This window comes from Ruditapes philippinarum, unplaced genomic scaffold, assembly GCF_026571515.1.
Source record: "Ruditapes philippinarum isolate M1 unplaced genomic scaffold, ASM2657151v2 ctg425_1_1_1_1, whole genome shotgun sequence".
In the NCBI taxonomy this organism is placed as follows: domain Eukaryota; kingdom Metazoa; phylum Mollusca; class Bivalvia; order Venerida; family Veneridae; genus Ruditapes; species Ruditapes philippinarum.
In genome coordinates, this window is record NW_026864449.1 from 608,536 (window position 1) to 626,180 (window position 17,645).

Below are 17,645 nucleotides of genomic sequence, written 5' to 3' on the forward strand. Positions count from 1 at the left end.
CATGTGCAGCAAAATGTCATTTTAGCACCAATATATTCAAACATGTTATCCGTTTTAATGAAGAGAAAATTTTTTAGTAAAATTAAGAGAGTTTTAAATCTTAGATATTAGAAATGACCTAAAAATAACAACAAGGGGGTGGGGACGGAGGGGTTGATAAAAGCAATCTATCTGTGAAAAGCATCGATAGCCAGATTTCAACCAGATCGGTACCATACAAGGCGCCCAGCAACTCTGTGTCCGGTTAAGTTCAAACTGTGTGTCATTCTTAAAGATTTTTTTTTCAATTTGAAGAATTTTAATTAAATCATAAAAATGATGACTGTTTAAAGAGACAACAATGCGAGGGATGTCGAAATGTGTTGCTTATTTCTATCTGGAGACTTCAAATTTCAAGTTAGCTCAAAAGTGTTTATTTCATGCCGTCGAAGAACTCCCAGTGGCTAGAAATGCAAAGTTTCAGCCTATGTATTCACTTCTTGAATGCGTCACGTTACGCTGATGTGGGCACAGTAATTAGGTACTGATGAATGGCAGATCCATGTCTGAACTTGTATTTCGCCCAGGAAGGAAGGATTTCAATTTCGGAAACAAAAAGAAATCACACTTGGCAAGGTCTGGAGAATACGGAAAGGATGAGGGGGCGTGGGAGTATGTAAGGCAAAACAGTTACTTTTTCTTTTTATAAAAACGCCGAAACTATTGCGGAGGTATGAGCGGGGGCATTGTCATCTAGAAGACGAATATGCTTAAAACCAGTGACAGGGCGTCGTTCCTTATAATAATACTACGTCTTTGTAGTACTTCCAAGTGATACGTTTGCCATTTTTCACTGGCACTTTTATTGTGACTCCTTCACCAGAGCAGAAAATTGCATACAAACCCTTCTTTGCACTCAAAGACCGTTTGGCAATTATTGGACGTTTGTTATTTTCAGTGGCCCAGATTTTGTTGCTAACTTTTCTGACGGGCTAAAAATAATGGACCCAAGTTTCATCACCTGTGACAACATTGGCAAACTATTTTTTGTCATATTTTGGAAACATTTGAAGCAGCTTTTTGGCCACCATAACCCGTTTCCTCTTTTGCTCTTAGGTCAACAGATGTGGCACCCTCTAGCACAAATCTTTCTGACTTTTTTTTCAAATGCTTTTAAAAATTAAGTGAACCGTTGATAGTGAATTGCCTACTTTTCGTGCAATAACACAAACTGTTAATCTGACAACTCCTTCAATGATACCCTTTATTTTGGAAACGATTTCGTAACGAGGTGCAGATTTTGGCCTACCTGATTTTGGTGCATTTTGATGCACCCTACACAAGACTCAAATTTCTTTTTCCATTGCCTAACTGTGTCATAAGACACACAAGAAGGCCCATAAGCAGTAGAGAGTTCAGTCATCAATTGCTTCAAAGAGCAACCCAGGTTTGAGCGAGCTTTGATGTAAGCCCGTATTTCAGCTTTTTTTGTCGACGCTTCTACCAACCACTTTCACTACAGTGGTCAATGACTGCGTGTAAATGTATTTAAATGACAAATTGTATGTCTTTAACTTAGTCTAACCTGTACAGTCTTTCCTTCACTCTTTACAATAACCTTAATAAAGGACCAATATAAAAACAAACTCATAAATGCTTTGCCGGACAAGCATGTATTGTTAGATCACGTGGCTTATCATTCGACAACAAAATATTGACATATGAATCAACAAATGATTGTTATTTCTCATGATACAAAACCATTCACAAATTTCACAATACTCTAATAATGATCACGGTTGACTCGCCCAGGAAAAACCAGAGATAAAAAACTTTTACTTTTGAAAGAAATTTACTCTGGAAACCTGTTCCCATTTGTCAAATGTCATACCGCTGAGTGTTGGGACTCACTCTTACATACATCTAACCTGCTTATTATCTCATTTTTTTTCTGACAATCTGAACATTATACATATAACATTAAAAAGAAAATGCAACATAAACCAATCTGATCAATTTAAATTGATAAAATAATTATTTAAGCTCCATATGTTTGTCTACAATAGCGTAAAATGATGCCTGATATAAACTTTATTTTTTTTTATATATATATATAATTGCAGCAGATAATCAATATAGATATCCAATCCTTGACCTTAAGTCATTATATTATACTTAAAAGAAAAATTGGATAAAACCGACTGAACAATGCGCTAGTGTCCGGTAGACTGAATTAAACCTACTGTAAAACCCCTATATATACTAACACGATATCGCACGCATAACACGTGCAGATACTATATACATTTCAAAAACTGACCATTACAATATTGTGTATACGCATCGTTAAGACAATATTTTCACGCTATACTTGGACGAAACGCGTGAAAATTTTAGTCTTTCCTTCACTCTTTACAATAACCTTAATAAAGGACCAATATAAAAACAAACTCATAAATGCTTTGCCGGACAAGCATGTAGACATTAAAAATAAAGGGCTTTACGTTCACGTAGCGTTTATAAGTGTCCGAGTCAATTAAAGAAGAAGCATCTTAGAAACCTCAAGTCGTCTAGACAAAGAATCCGCAACATAGCCATCTTTACTACTATCGGACTTCCACCGACCATGACGCTTCCAACACCTATCATTTACCCCGGCATTAGCAGCTACGGTAGCTCCACCGGATCTAAGCGAGTGCAAGCCAATATTTAAATTACCCGTAAAAGGACGTAACCTTTCTAAAATGCACTCTCTAGCCCTTGTATAACTTAACGGCTTATTCTTGTAAATCAATTTACAATTATTTCCTGATCTAAAACAAGGTCTAAATAAAAACTTTTCATCAAAAACATCTTGTTCAGTAATTAACAAATAACGTTTTAACATGTTAAAAGGACATGCAACGGTTTTGCCTTTGGAAATAACAACTTCGCTACCTAAACGATATTGATCAGTTTTACATTTTGAAATTTTAAGAGACATATAATCTTCAAAAAATTTTACATCATTACATTTCAGTGAACTAAGTTCATCAAATCTCAGAAAACCCGAAAAACCTAAAAGAATCATACATAAATCTCTTATAATTAAAATATCTCTTGAATTTTCAAATTCGTTACAAATGCTTATCAATACTTCTGCATTTAAAGGCTCCTTTTTGTTAACTACTTTAACGTGAGTTCGTTTCGCAGATTCTAATAAATTTTTAACAAACAAATTGTCAGTGGGATCCGGAAGTCTCTTTAAACCATGTGCCCATTTAATGCTGTATACAGTCGCTGAAATAACACTAGCCGAATTCATTTTATCCAAAAGATCAGTCAAATATAAAGCTATGTGTATAGGTGACGCAGGTACAGAGTTTCCTCCCTTTTCTTTGATGAAATTTTCCCACTTTTTAAAATATGACAAATATTTAACGTTTGTATTATCACTACGGGAATTCGATAATTGTTCAGTCATTTTACGAGGTAAATCACCAAAACCCTCCAAAGATATACCTGCCTCATTGATGTTGTCGATGATAGCCTCTTCTATTTTCAATCCTGAAAAAATAAAACGAATTTAAACTTCTGTTTCTATTCTTAACGCCATCAAACCAAATTTTAAAGGCCTCCAATCAAGAATACCGTTCCTTACCCTACAACGCATAGTCAACACGCCAGGCTTTAACTGAAATCTATATTTTATAAACGAAGCATCATCTTTTCCGTTCGGAAATAATAACGTCCGATAATTTGCATATCTCCAAATTGGAACAATCAGAGTGCAAGTACACCTATCTGAAATAGCTTTTTCTATGCATTTAATGATAAGCCTAGGTGGTGGAACCAACCAATTCACATGGCCCGTCCATGTTTGTTTAAAAGCATTTATACCGCTTGTATTAGGACACCAAAATCTCGAATTAAAAGCCTGACACTTCGTATTAAAGTCGCAAGCAAACCTATCAATAGAGTGGTGCCCCCATTTCTGTTCAAGTGCAAAAAATATCCAATCAAGCACCGCCCAGTCATCGCTATCACAGCACCTGCTCAAAAAATCTGCCTCCGTATTTATCGACCTAGGTACCCATTCAGGCAGTAAAATGATTTCACTTCTTCTGCAAATTTCATCTACATTCAAAGCAATTTTTTGCAAATGCGGCTTAGAACTACCAGTACTGAGAATAACCGGTACGTTTTTATTATCAGTCTTCCATATAACCGATTTCCCCTTTAGACCATTAAGATTACTTAATAGCATCCTGTTTACACTCTCAAGTTCTCTCCACGTGGAGCTAGTCATACTCTCGGACTCGGACCAACTTCCGGTGACCTCGCTATCGGTCACACCCTCTATATAGCCCCCAAAACCGACGTCACTTGCATCGGTGAACACTATACTCTCGTACATACACGAATTAACTGCATTATCTATATCGCAAAAATTCAATTTTTTAATATGTTCCTTCCAGAACAACATTTCTGATAAAACGTCAGCATTTATAGAAACAAGAGCATTCCAGCTCGCCATTTGATTCAAACATGCATACATAGCACGTGACCTCAGTCTCACTATCTGTCCTACAACACTTTTCATAGACATTAACTGGCCAATGAGACACGCCAACTTTCGTGCATGAATCAAAGTTGTACCCTCAGTCACATTCTTAATAATAGAACATAACAAAATCTCAAAACGTTTTATTCTTTTAATCTGTAACAGATATATTGCCTAATTGTGTATCCCAAACAAAACCAAGCCAGACGACAGTTTGAGAAGGTTCCAAAAAACATTTATCGTCTGCTAATAAAAACCCAAATGCCTGCAAGTCATGTCTAATAAAATCACTCAAAACAGAAGATTTTTGAAAGGAAACGTCCCCTCCCATACCATCATCTAGAAAAAGTACAATCCTATGGCCCATAGAGCGCCAATACTTAACAACTTCCCTTAATACTTTTGTAAAGATATACCCTGCTACACATATACCAAAAGGCAATACATTAAATATGTTAAATGTTTTTATACCATCTTCTTCCCATGAAAACCCTAAAAATGTTCGATGGTTTCTGAATATCTCAATATGGTGGTAAGCAGACTTTAAATCAAATGTAAATAAGTAATTTCCAGTAGAAAATAATGATTTTGCTACTGATTGATCTTCAAATGTACATTTATATTTGAACAAATCAAGATTCACGTGTCTACAATCTAATACCAAACGGGGCTTCCCGGACCTGCTAAAAGCAACGGTTAAAGGATTAACTACATGTGGGGCAGTTGTAACCTCTGTGATACACCCCTTGACTAATAATTTTCTAATTTCTTCCAAAACAAAAATACGATTTTCCAGCGCAGACTTATTATTTTTTAAAACTTTTTTCTCAGGTAAAACTTTCAAAGGCAGCTTAAAGCCTTCTTTTATAACCTCTAATACAAAGCTACTTGCGCCTGCTTTTTCCCAATGGGAAATATTTTCCCGCAGTTTGCCAACTGGAGATAGAACCTTTTCATTGTTCTCTCTTGATCTACTATCAAAAACTTTCTTATTTGACCAATTATTCAACAATGAAACAGGATTTACATAAAATCTACTTATCTGACACGCTTTAGCATCCTGTACCTCCGTAGATCTCATCTTACAGTCCGCCTGCCAATGCCCTGGTTTCCCACAACGAAAACACAAGCCCGGTTTACGACCTATCGTCTGAATACGTGCACCTGAAGGTGACGTCACGGCCGATTGTGAACTGGTTGCCGGAACTACATATGGAGTATTCCGCTTAGTCCTGGCCCGTCTTTCCTGCTTGGCTTTACGGTCCGCATGTACCTGGGCTCGATAGATCTTCTTTTCATCATCCGAATCTTCGGCTAGCGGGTGTGCCTCGTATTCATTTACAACCCTCCAGCCCAAATCAGTTGAGTCAGCTAACTTAATTAGTTTTTGACGGTGAATAAGAGTGCTCATACCTTCGACAACTTTCTGCCGAACTGCCTCTGCTTTTGACGAACCCTCAGCTGCCATGTCACTAAGCTGACCCTCTGCTTCACGTAGACTGCCCAGCACTTTGAAATTAATCTTAAACTGCTCCTCATTTCCTTTCTTTCGAAATTGATAATTGTCATTGGAAACAAAGCTCTGTTGAAATTTAGCTATCTGAGCCTCAGCAAGCTGTTTCTGCGTTTCACAAATCTTCGTTTCAAAAGCAGCCAACTTATTTGAAACAAGAGCCTCCATCCTAGTCAATAATTGATTTTCTTCCATCTCTAATGCCACGTGGTCCGCACAGCAAATATCAAAAATTGGATAAAACCGAATGAACAATGCGCTAGTGTCCGGTAGACTGAATTAAACCTACTGTAAAACCCCTATATATACTAACACGATATCGCACGCATAACACGTGTAGATACTATATACATTTCAAAAACTGACCATTACAATATTGTGTATACGCATCGTTAAGACAATATTTTCACGCTATACTTGGACGAAACGCGTGAAAATTTTATTATACACCGTTGTGTAGGTATTGAATTACCCTATACAGGTATGTATTGGTTTTTATCGTGTCTTACGTGGATCACGAGATAAGGGACAATAAGCAATTCTATTCGAACAGCCCTCGTATTTAAAACATGCAAATGGCTCAAATATTTGAAAACGGGAATAACGTTACGAGTCTAGTAAATTAACGATTTCTTAAAATCAATGAAAAAACGAAATAATTTATGTACGACATAAAAGGCGAATTTGAAAATATTGCAGGCTCACTAAAACACATATATTTTACTGAACTGTCTTTAAAATAGGGAAATAGTACTGTGCGCATGTAAATAAGGAGATCAGAGTACGCGGCCGCCACATGATACGTTTTAAAAGTTGACGTTATTGTTGTCCTAAGTAAATAACAATTATTCGCAGTCGCTTTTGAGAAACTTGAAAGACTGTAAGAAAGAATGGAATAATATTTGTTTTATATTAAAAGCTCCATATGGAGTAAGGCGTTATTCATATTCAATTGAGATGTGTCACGACAAAACCAACATAGTGCGTTTGCGACCAGCATGGATCCAGACAAGCCTGCTCTTCCGCGCAGTCTGATCAGGATCCATGCTGTTCGCTTACCAACTCTATTACAAGTAGAAAAACTGATAGCGAACAGCATGGATCCTGATCAGACTGCGCGGATGCGCAGGCTGGTCTGGATCCATGCTGGTCGCAAACGCACTATGTTGGTTTTGTCATGACGCAGCTCAATTATAGTTACATAGTTTACTGTCCTCAATTATAATAATTGTATTCAAGTTGTTATGTTAACAGTTCATTTAACTTTTATCTTTTGAAAAAGGTGCACTTTATCATGGTACAAATTACGCGTTGCGTTGTCGATATCGACAACACAAACTATATCGTTATCACCTTTTCGTCTTGTCGCTAGCGAAGCACGCCAAACGGCGCGTTGTCACACTGTCGTCTTGTCGTCATGTCGCCAGCAACAACACAACGCACAAAAGCGTTCCAAATTAGCCACCATACATTATAGTCCCAAATAGAAATCATTGAAGAGATATTTGCAAGCTATCCAAGTATTAGATATCTAAGGTTCACCACCAGAAGGCAAATCTATGATTAGGAAAACTAGGAAAACATTTCACCTTCGGCTACCTGACCGCTATACGAGTAAGTGGTATACACTTTCAATACTTCGTTAGAAAGTGATCGACCAATTCGCAGAAATACAGTATTCATGAAAGGTTTTAATATATACCAAACATACAATTGATCAACAGCATACTTTCCCATTCACACCTTTTGACCAGTTGACAAGGGATTAAACATCCCCTATATAATCTATATTGTCTGCAAAGTCTAAAATCCTTCTTTATTTAACTTGTCTGCAAAATACCTCTATGTTTAACTTGTCTGCAAAGTCGTCTGCAAAGTATACCGTCCCGGTATTTATCAAATACCTTAAGTCAAGACCTTGTGGTTTGCAAGACAAGTTGTAATAATTTTTGTAAATCTTTGCAAGTATACGTATTTTGGACCTGCATGGATCAATTGAACTAAAGTCGAAGGAACCGGCTATTTAAAGACAGGAACAAATATATGTTACCTGGTTATGTGTTGTATGACTGGTTGAAAAACGTAAAAATATAATCGAAAATGAAAACATTTTATGTGGACAAGGTTTATATTATGCCTGTTTTTGTATCTTTGTAGCGTCATTACTCTATTACATATGAGAGAATCGGGTCAATTCAAAAGATATCCTAGTAATACAAGTTTTATTCAAGTTTGGTCCAAATCAAATAGAAGTGCTGTCATTCATTTTAGGAAAAACTATTCTATGTTTTTTGTTGCCATAAATCTAATAAATGATGCCATTGGGATAGTGCTTCCTCAAACAGTTACAATAATAATAATATGCGAAACACGAGTAACAAATTAGATTGTACACGTATAAATATCGCTTTTTCAACATAAAAAAACATCTATACAAAAATCCAAACGTATCAACATTTATGGGAAAGTGTCATATGCGACAAATTGTTTAGACATAAAGAAAATATCAAACTGTTATTTCTAAGGCCAGTTTAAAAAAAATTATATACGCATATTGGTAGCTACAGGAGTAGTTTTTGATGTATAAACGCCGCTGAAATATTGTGTTTGCTTAAGGAACTTCACTGTTGTTAAATTCTCAAAGGCTTACGCTTCCATTAAAAGCTCCAACTGTTAGAAATACCACTGCCTGCTTAAGTTGAAAACTATTCTAAAAAAAGAAATAACAAACTATTTGTTTTTCTTATCCTTTTTTTCTTTTCAATATAAAAACAGCATTGTATCGTTAGGAATAAGAAAATACAGAAATCTTTACCTCTACAGCGTATTTCATAGAAACTTTACATAATGAAGAGTCAAGTGTTAGTTCTCTTTTTGACAAGTGCTGTTTTCTTCTTCATCTTGCCATCTTTTATTGTTGGTCAAATCCTGAAAAAACAGTATAAGTTTGAAGAAATTTGCTGGGATTACTATGGTACAATACTTGGGAATTATTACAAAGTGCGCGATTCTGAAGTTTGCGGGGTGAAATGCACAGAAAGAAGTGGATGCGTTTCGTTTTTATACAAGAAGAGTTCCGGCTGGTGTCTCCTTAACTCTGAAACCTTTATGAATAGGACAAACGCGGGCTGTAGCTTTTTGTCAGAATACTACGAGATAACGGTAAGGCAATAAACGCACTATCTTAAAGTGATTTCTTTCTTTTTTCGTACTCTTACCCTGTCGACAGGAAACAGATAACCTTTTAGTTTGAATTTAGCTATTATTTGTGAATAGTTGGAGTTTTTTAATGGAAAAAGAAAAACAACAACAACAAAAACACCCAAAACAACAACATAACACAACAATAACAACAAAAACAATAATAAGTTTTTTTCTTTAAACAAAACTGCCAGTTTCTTTTCCTTTATGCCACTCTATATTCAAATTGTGACCACCTATAGTGTGTAGAATTTCAAACATATCTTCTTTGTGTGAAGTAAAAGGTTTACAAAGCGGGTGTTTAGCAATTATCAATATTTTTTAATATCAAATTTGAGTATCTGTAAACAAGTCAAAATTATTATTTACATTGTAACGGTTATAGTCTATGCATATCTGGTTAATTATATTATACAATTATGACAATAAAAATTATTCAATGTCATATGGAAGTGAGCATATTTTGTTTTGGTCATATAATAAAACTGAATTTGTTATAATTCAATTTATTTTATTTACTAATTACTAACTAGATATTTGTATTTCTTTCATAGAATTTGTTTAAGAAATAGCAAGATGATAAATACATGTACGTATACCTCGTTTTATATGAACGATATTTCCAGTTTTATATGAATGACATTTTTCCGTTTTATATCACATATATTTTCCGGTATTATATAAAATATTTTTCCCGGTTAAATATGAAAGATATTTGGAGGTTTTATATGAAAGATATTCACCGGTTTAATATAAACGCTATATCAAGGTTTAATTTGAAAGATATTTCCCGTTTATATGAACGATATTTCCTGTTTTATATGAAAGATATTTTTTCCCGTTTTATATGAAAGATATTTCCTGGTATTATATATACAATATTTCCCGGTTATACATGAATTATTTTCCGGTATTATATGAAAGATATATCAGGTTTAAATATGAAAAATAAATCCAGGTTTCATATGAAAGACATTTTACCGAGATTTCCCCAGTAGCATCTTCTTGGCGCTTCCGACTGACCTCGGACACTATAGTATCTAAACATGTAATCAAATAGTAATATTTTGCTGGGAGTTGCTGACTGGGTTATAATTGTATATCAGCGGGCATTTTTAAATTGAATATGATTATCAAACATATTTTTCAATCAAAATTTACCGAAACAGACTCTTTTCTTTCTGGTTGTCAGACATATTACATTTTGTTACACATTATAAAAGATTACATCCTTTGTTTATGTTTACATCTAAAACCACATTGTAGAACTGCTTTAAATCTGTATTAAGTCCGAGTTTATTTTGATCAATAGCTGAGATGTTCCGATTGAAAAAAAAAACCCAACAAAAACAACAAAAACAACAAAAACTCCCATCAAACATATTACTACGTTCTTTGTGATTTTCTTTCCCGATATATAATAGTCTCCACATCTTATATGAAACATATTTAACAAGTCAAATGTTAACGATATTTTATATGCATTATAATAGATATTTTCCATTTTAGATGGAAGAATTTTCAGAGAAAAACTGAAAATGAACAAGATAAAAAACCAGTTTGTGAAAACCAAAAACAATGAAGTCGCGATTTTTTTCAGCTTTTTTGAAAATATTTTTTATTTTTTTGTAATTTTAGACTGGGTTGCCACCAAGACCAGTAGGACCGCCAGGTTTGTTGTTTACCTAATTCAATTACAATCTATAGTTTGTATACCTATTATAATTTCGATCTAAAGGGAAAATACCTGGCTGACAATGTATTTCAACAATTACGGCAAGAATTTGGATGAAAATATACAACAGGAAAAATATATACACCTGGAAATAAGTTAAGCACATCCCGATTGTGATTGAAAGCACTGTCATAAGATGACGTATTATCTGAGCTAAGAATGTGATAAGTAGCGATACCAATTTAGTAATCATAAACCTTAAATTAAGTAAAGTTAATTCTTAAACAAATTATTGAAGCATTTAAATATAAGCAACATGTGTTGTTTTTTTTTTACCAAAAATGTTAGTTTTTATAAGTATGGTGTTCGAGAGTTGACAATATTTATTATTACCCCTCACTTTTTTCGTAATGCTAATTTCCCATAGGCCTCTGGGAGTTATTTTTACTGTTAATGCAAGTGTACCACGTGACTAAAAATTTTGTACTGTTACATAGGTAACAGTATTTTTTAAGCGGTCACGTGGTCTATTTCCTAAATAAAATGAAATAAAATGGCCGCCATTTTTTTCTCGATTCATTCTTATTTTCAACGTTTAACCCCGATAGGACATCAATTTCTCCTCTGGAGTCCCAATGACACTCATAAAATTTAGTTGTTTGCACCCTGGTGTGCTTTTCGCGTATAAAATATCTTTTTGCTCAATAGTCAAAAAGTGAACATCCGTTTTCAAAAAAACAACGGAAGTGATTGCAATGTAAATAATTATATGTCAAACTGGAACATGCAGAAGATTTAAGCATGCAACAAAGGGTTATTTAACAAATTTAATCAGTGAAACGTTACAGATATGGTAGACATTGGATATCATCGTAATTTTGTCAAAAACCATGCTAAGAATATTCTGGAAACAGAAGGATCAGATTTCACAGATCATAACCGTGTAAATGGGTTAGTGTTTTGTTTCCTAAATAAAACCTAGCTTATTGTATGTTTATGGTTTGTAGATATCATCACATGCTTAAAGAATAAAAGAAAAAGAAAACTTCTCAAGTAGGCATACAGTAGTAAAGTACACTTAAAACTTAAAACGTAAGGACAGTTTAGTTATTGTTACTCTTGGTTTATTTTTGTTACAGTTAGATTTAGTTGACAATTTCAGATCATCTCAGTATTTTTGTTCGGGGTAATAAAATAGATAACACATGGGTTTGTGAGTAACAGTAAAAATATCATCCCTCGTAAAAATACTGTTACCCTCGGCTACGCCTCGGGTAACAGTATTTTTCTCGGGATGATATTTTTACTGTTACCCACAAACCCATGTGTTATTTATATACTGGTGGATATTTTAGGTAAATGTTGACGATTACGTAACCTAAAATGACATTATGTAGCTAAATTTTATAACGTGTGTACTACTTATCACATTACTTTGTCTTAGCTAAATTAAGTCGTCAGCTCATGACAGTGCTTTTAATCACAAAAATCTTAAAACAAAGTGATCCCTCAGAAGCATTAATCACAACAAAATTACAAGATAATTGCAGACTCGGTTTGATTGAGTGTGTACATGAGGGATAATGAATACGTGCAACATCCTTCACGCCCTCTAGCAACGGTTTGAGCAGTAAGCAATTCTCAACACTTAATAGTGCTGGAATCAATGATTCCAAAGGACCAGAAAAAGCCATTTTAAATTAACGGGGTGTGCTTAACTTAATTTTAAGGTAGGGCACACGGGTATTTAGAACGTATGTCATTTGTCGATAAATATAATTATTCCTCGTGTAAAAAAAACAATTTCTGCTAGAGACATCTATAGATGATCATTTTAGCGCCACATTATAACAAAATCATATTTTTTTGTCATATATAACAAAAGCATAGTGTTTTCTTTTTAAAGCTTTTGAGTAGATATTGTGAATACATTTCGCATATTTTCCCCCCCATTTCAGATCGCTGCGGATTAGTTCCTTACATTCCCGGTATTATAGTGAATAGAGCTATCGGTAACTACAGTATCGGATCGCAACTCCCCTACAGGTGTGATCCGTGTACAAGTTATCCTCCCCCCAGCTCACCAGGGTATATTGAATGCAGTGCTAACGGTTCATGGATAATTCCATCTGAGCCATTATGCGTATATGGTAAGTTGTAGTGTGGCGACCATAAGAAGTCGCCCAAATAATAATTTGTTTGGCTCCATTGATACAAAATGTGCAATGTGTCATAATTGCTATTGTGTTGTTAACTTAAATCACCTTTTCATAAATTGTCATTTACTAACATTTTACTTCTGAATTACAATGTTTCTTCAATTTTTCACATGATGACCACATTTCTTTAAAGGTTGAATTTTAATTCTTCGTTTTACTTTTTAAAAACAAAAAAATAACAAAAATATATTTGGAAAAATTTTAAAATTTTCAAAAAATTGCCTAAAAAATAAACCCCCACCCAAAAATTTTTAAAAATTTTTTTTTTACAAAAAATGAACTGGGGTTTGCTCAAGAATGAATTTTCATGTTTTTAATTTACCATGAATGTTTAGTTAAAAAAGAGCCCATATATGATGTGAATTTACCTGTCAAAATACCGAATAAACTATAAGTAAGGGCGTCCGTGGCCGAGTGTTAGAGGACGTATTGTTGATTTTAAATGTACTTGCATCTCACAGATGTTGGTTTGATCCGCGCTAGCGTCTTCAAATGCTTACATGTGATAAAGCTATCCACCTAGCTTACGCAACGTCGGTGGTTCTATTCAAGTGCCCGATTGTGCCTGAAATAATGAACTAAAGTGCCTTCCTACACCAGTAAAGCTGGAAAGTCGCCATATGATCTGTTTTGTGTTGGTGCGACGTAAAAGCCAACAAAAAGTTCTGATAAAGTATTAACAGTTGACTCTCGATAAGTCTAAATCGCCTTACACAATTTTTTTTGTATTTTCATATTACGGAATAAAAACATCGGCAATGCTTATAAGATTCAAAAGATAATCAATACGTTTTTTTTTTTATTATATGTTAATATCTTACACATTAATGTATGTTTTTTTTCCAGGTCCTGACGTCGGTTTCTTGCGGAGTAAGACTATTTATTATTTCTTTGTTTATTTTTTATAATATATTCTTTCACTTTAACGTTTATTTCGATAACATCTTAAATGGTCTAGTCCATCTTTCAATCTGGACATGGCCATTCATCAATTTAGGGGAAGGGGTGGGGTGATTGGGGAGAGAATTTTTTTCAAAATATATATGCTCAGTGCATACCATGATCAGATATAACTGCAGTCCGATATCAATAAGACTCTTTACAGTAGGCTGATAAACTTGAAATATTCATCCTGATATCCCAAAATTTCATAATGGATGATTCCAAAAATAGAAATTGGACGAGTCTACTAATCTAAAGATTAAAGAAGCCAGTATTTATGAAACACAGCAGAGTAAGGATTCAAGAAGCCAAACAATAGATAAATAAATAAATAAATAAATAAAGACGAAATGTTCTTTTGAAATATATGTTAACATTTCTTCTCTATTTTTCAGATGGCAGTGCTATTCCTGTTAATGCGACAGGTACATGTATTGTTTGAAGTTTCAAAGAATATTTCATACCAAACGTTTCAAAATATAAATCTTCTTTGATGCATAGTTGTTTTATTTTCACATTCATTTCAAAACTAAAATAGATTATTTCTATTCATTAAGCATTTGATTCTGTAACAAGGCTCTATATATTATGTGGCAATATATTAAAAATGTTACCATTTTATTATATAAAAATATATTTATTATATAAAAACAACAACAACAACAACAACAATAATTAGAACAACAACAACAAGAACAACAAGAAAACTGGGTGCTACTGCGAGGCATTAGACAAAGAAATATGCTATAAAACAACAACTGCATATATACTGTGAACTTAGTTTGAAAATGTTTAAAATCAAGTTATCTACTCGTACTGTAGAATAGATTAAAGATATAATCTTTACGAGTAGATTCAAACTATTCATTAAATTATTAATTAAACGATTAAACAAAACTTTGTCACACAAGTTCTATTCCCACGCTTGTTAACCTATTTCAAAAGAATTTTTTTTGCAAAGATGCCAATATTTTGTTCGATGTACAATACGTACAATGTATTCGTTAAATAAGAAAAAATCTACCTTTACTAAGTGCAGTCAATGTTAAAGAATTGTGAACACTGAAGTCTTTCTAATATTTCAATATAAAAATCTGGAAAAAGTGATCCCATTGAAGCAATAATCACAACAAAATTACAAAAATATTGCAGACTCGGTTTGACTGAGTCTGATTATGAGGGATAATGGAAATATGTAACATCCTTCACGCCGCCTAGAACCGGCTTTCAAGAGCGGTACTCAATTTTCAACATTTAAAAGCGCACAATGCAAAATTATACCATCATTTGGTAAGGCTTTTAACCAAGCTGATCATATCCAAAAACGTATTTTTCTTGTAATCGAAAATCATTAGTTTAATTCGAGGGTTTGGTGCGAAACAGCTGTAACTCATGTTACATAATGAATGAGTTACGTCCCTTTCGCACTGATCCATCGAATACACTGTATGACCGCAATATCTTTATAACCTGCCGATTCGTAAATACAGTAATTATTGAAAATAAATACAGTTTCAATGATGATAGAAACTCTAGGTGGTTACACTAAAAATGATCCGTTTTTTTCTGTTTGCTTACAGGCTGCGTCTCAACACACAACAGCACATGTTCACAATCATCAGTAATGGAAGGTCTCAGGTTTGATGGAACTTTTGGAGAGTGTTACTGCGATGACGTATGCTGTTCAGCCCAAGATTGTTGCTTTGACACCACGTGTTACCAGACCTCTAAAATCTACGATTATGATTACTACTACTATGATGACTATTATGGCTAATACTTAATTCCTACCAGCTGCCAAAGTGCTAGCAACAGACATATGTACTGAAATAAGCATTTGTATTTTGAAACACAACAAATTTTCACTAGAACAGAATATAATGCCTATATGTCCTTAAACTAGTATGTCACGGAGAAAAGGTTATATTTGTTTTCTCAATATTTACTTTCCATTTCCACTTAGTTCCCATTTTTTCTCAACTCTCTCTTTCCCATACAGCCCACCCTTGGTTCCTTTAATTCCCGCATCATCCGTTTTTGTATTTTGGATCATTCATTTATTATCCAAATGTTAATTGTAACAGTTATAAGCATGCACCCCTTCTCCACCCTCTTTTATTCGGTGCCCTACTGGGTGCTCTACTAATGTTGACATGGCTGTGCCGGGGGGGGGGGGGTGTGGGGGAATGGGCACGTACTGAACGTCAACTTCCTTACTAAATTTGTGTTCTCATTTTCAAAGTGTACACTTTTTTTATTCGCGTATGTTTATGAATATTTTTTGACGAGCAAATTTACGTTTCACATTGCAATTGATCAGTTTCTTGCATTTCATTTTCCTGTTAAAGTATGTTCTATTAGATATACTTTCAGCTAGTCTATATTGTTATTATTTAGCCAAAAAAAAAATGGATGAATTTATACTAAATGTCTCTTTGCATCTCATCAAAATGAATGAATTATCAGACAAGTATTTCTGATTTCTGTTACATTCCTGAGGTGAAAATGTCTTTACTAATATTTCTTTAATTTTAGATTTTAGGGTATCTTATACATGTACAAATTATCGTTTTCATTTTGAACACTACACAAAAGCTAACTTTTTCTAAAAACCGTCTCAGATGTTATTATATTCCTCGGCGGATGGATAGTTTCGATGTTCATGGCAAGTTGTCCCCTGTGTTTTATATTACTTGTATACCCTTTTTGTACCTCAAATGATGCCATTGCTAGTTGATATTATAAGGGCTTCTCCTTGTGAACATTGCTGTCCAATATTGCTCTACAATTCATATTTTAAGAAGTACATATTTTATGTATTTACTTTATGTGTCAGTAAAAAAATAAGAAACAACGATAATTGATTAACATTTGGTAGAAACTAATTGCAACATTCAAACCTCATTTAAATCATCCAAAAACTATCGTCTTTAGGTGTTTTGTCACTGTTTCCGAAACAGTACGCACTTCCCGTATAGCTAAACCATCTTTTCCTTTTCGACCATTAGTAAAGTTAAAGTGATTCATTATTTTGTATGGAAAAGAAGACAAAATACCACTTCGTTAACTTTTTTCTACTACATGTAACATGCCAAATTATCTCACAAGCTTATATCATAATCTTGATACATTATTAAAACATAATGTGACAGGTTTGCCTTTTCTTCAGAGGAAAGATCGTATTCATTTCTGAGACTCAATGTGCCTACCTTTTCATTATATTGAAATCCAGATTATTGAACGTACTGCTTCGATTTAGACCAATCGTGTTGTCGGTTACATTTTAAAGTGTATCACTTCTTTAACATTGACTTATATTCGTAAAGAACCACAATAGGATCAATTTTTCGAACTTTGGACATAATTTACTCAGAAGTTCGAGACGTGGCGTAATCTAAAAAATATGTTCATAACATAACATGTTTGTCGTAGATAGACATTGGTCAATTACAAAATGCCACCTTTGTGCTCAATTGAGTTCATAATTGAAAAAAATGATTTTTTTTAAAATTTTAATGTTAATCTTTCTTCTAACTTATTCATTGCAATTTAAGATAAGTTTCTGCTCACATT

The 17,645-nt window shown here is 33.9% G+C and overlaps 1 protein-coding gene across 1 annotated transcript; it reads left to right on the plus strand.

The window, feature by feature from the left end:
- Positions 1–8,791: 8,791 nt before the first annotated feature.
- Positions 8,792–16,120, plus strand: LOC132725582 (uncharacterized). Its single transcript, XM_060710718.1, has 6 exons — positions 8,792–9,197; positions 10,875–10,908; positions 12,870–13,061; positions 13,977–14,000; positions 14,468–14,497; positions 15,653–16,120. Exons 1-6 carry the CDS (start codon positions 8,883–8,885, stop codon positions 15,847–15,849), a joined length of 792 nt encoding a protein of 263 aa, XP_060566701.1. The 5' UTR covers positions 8,792–8,882; the 3' UTR covers positions 15,850–16,120.
- The last annotated feature ends 1,525 nt before the right edge of the window (positions 16,121–17,645 follow it).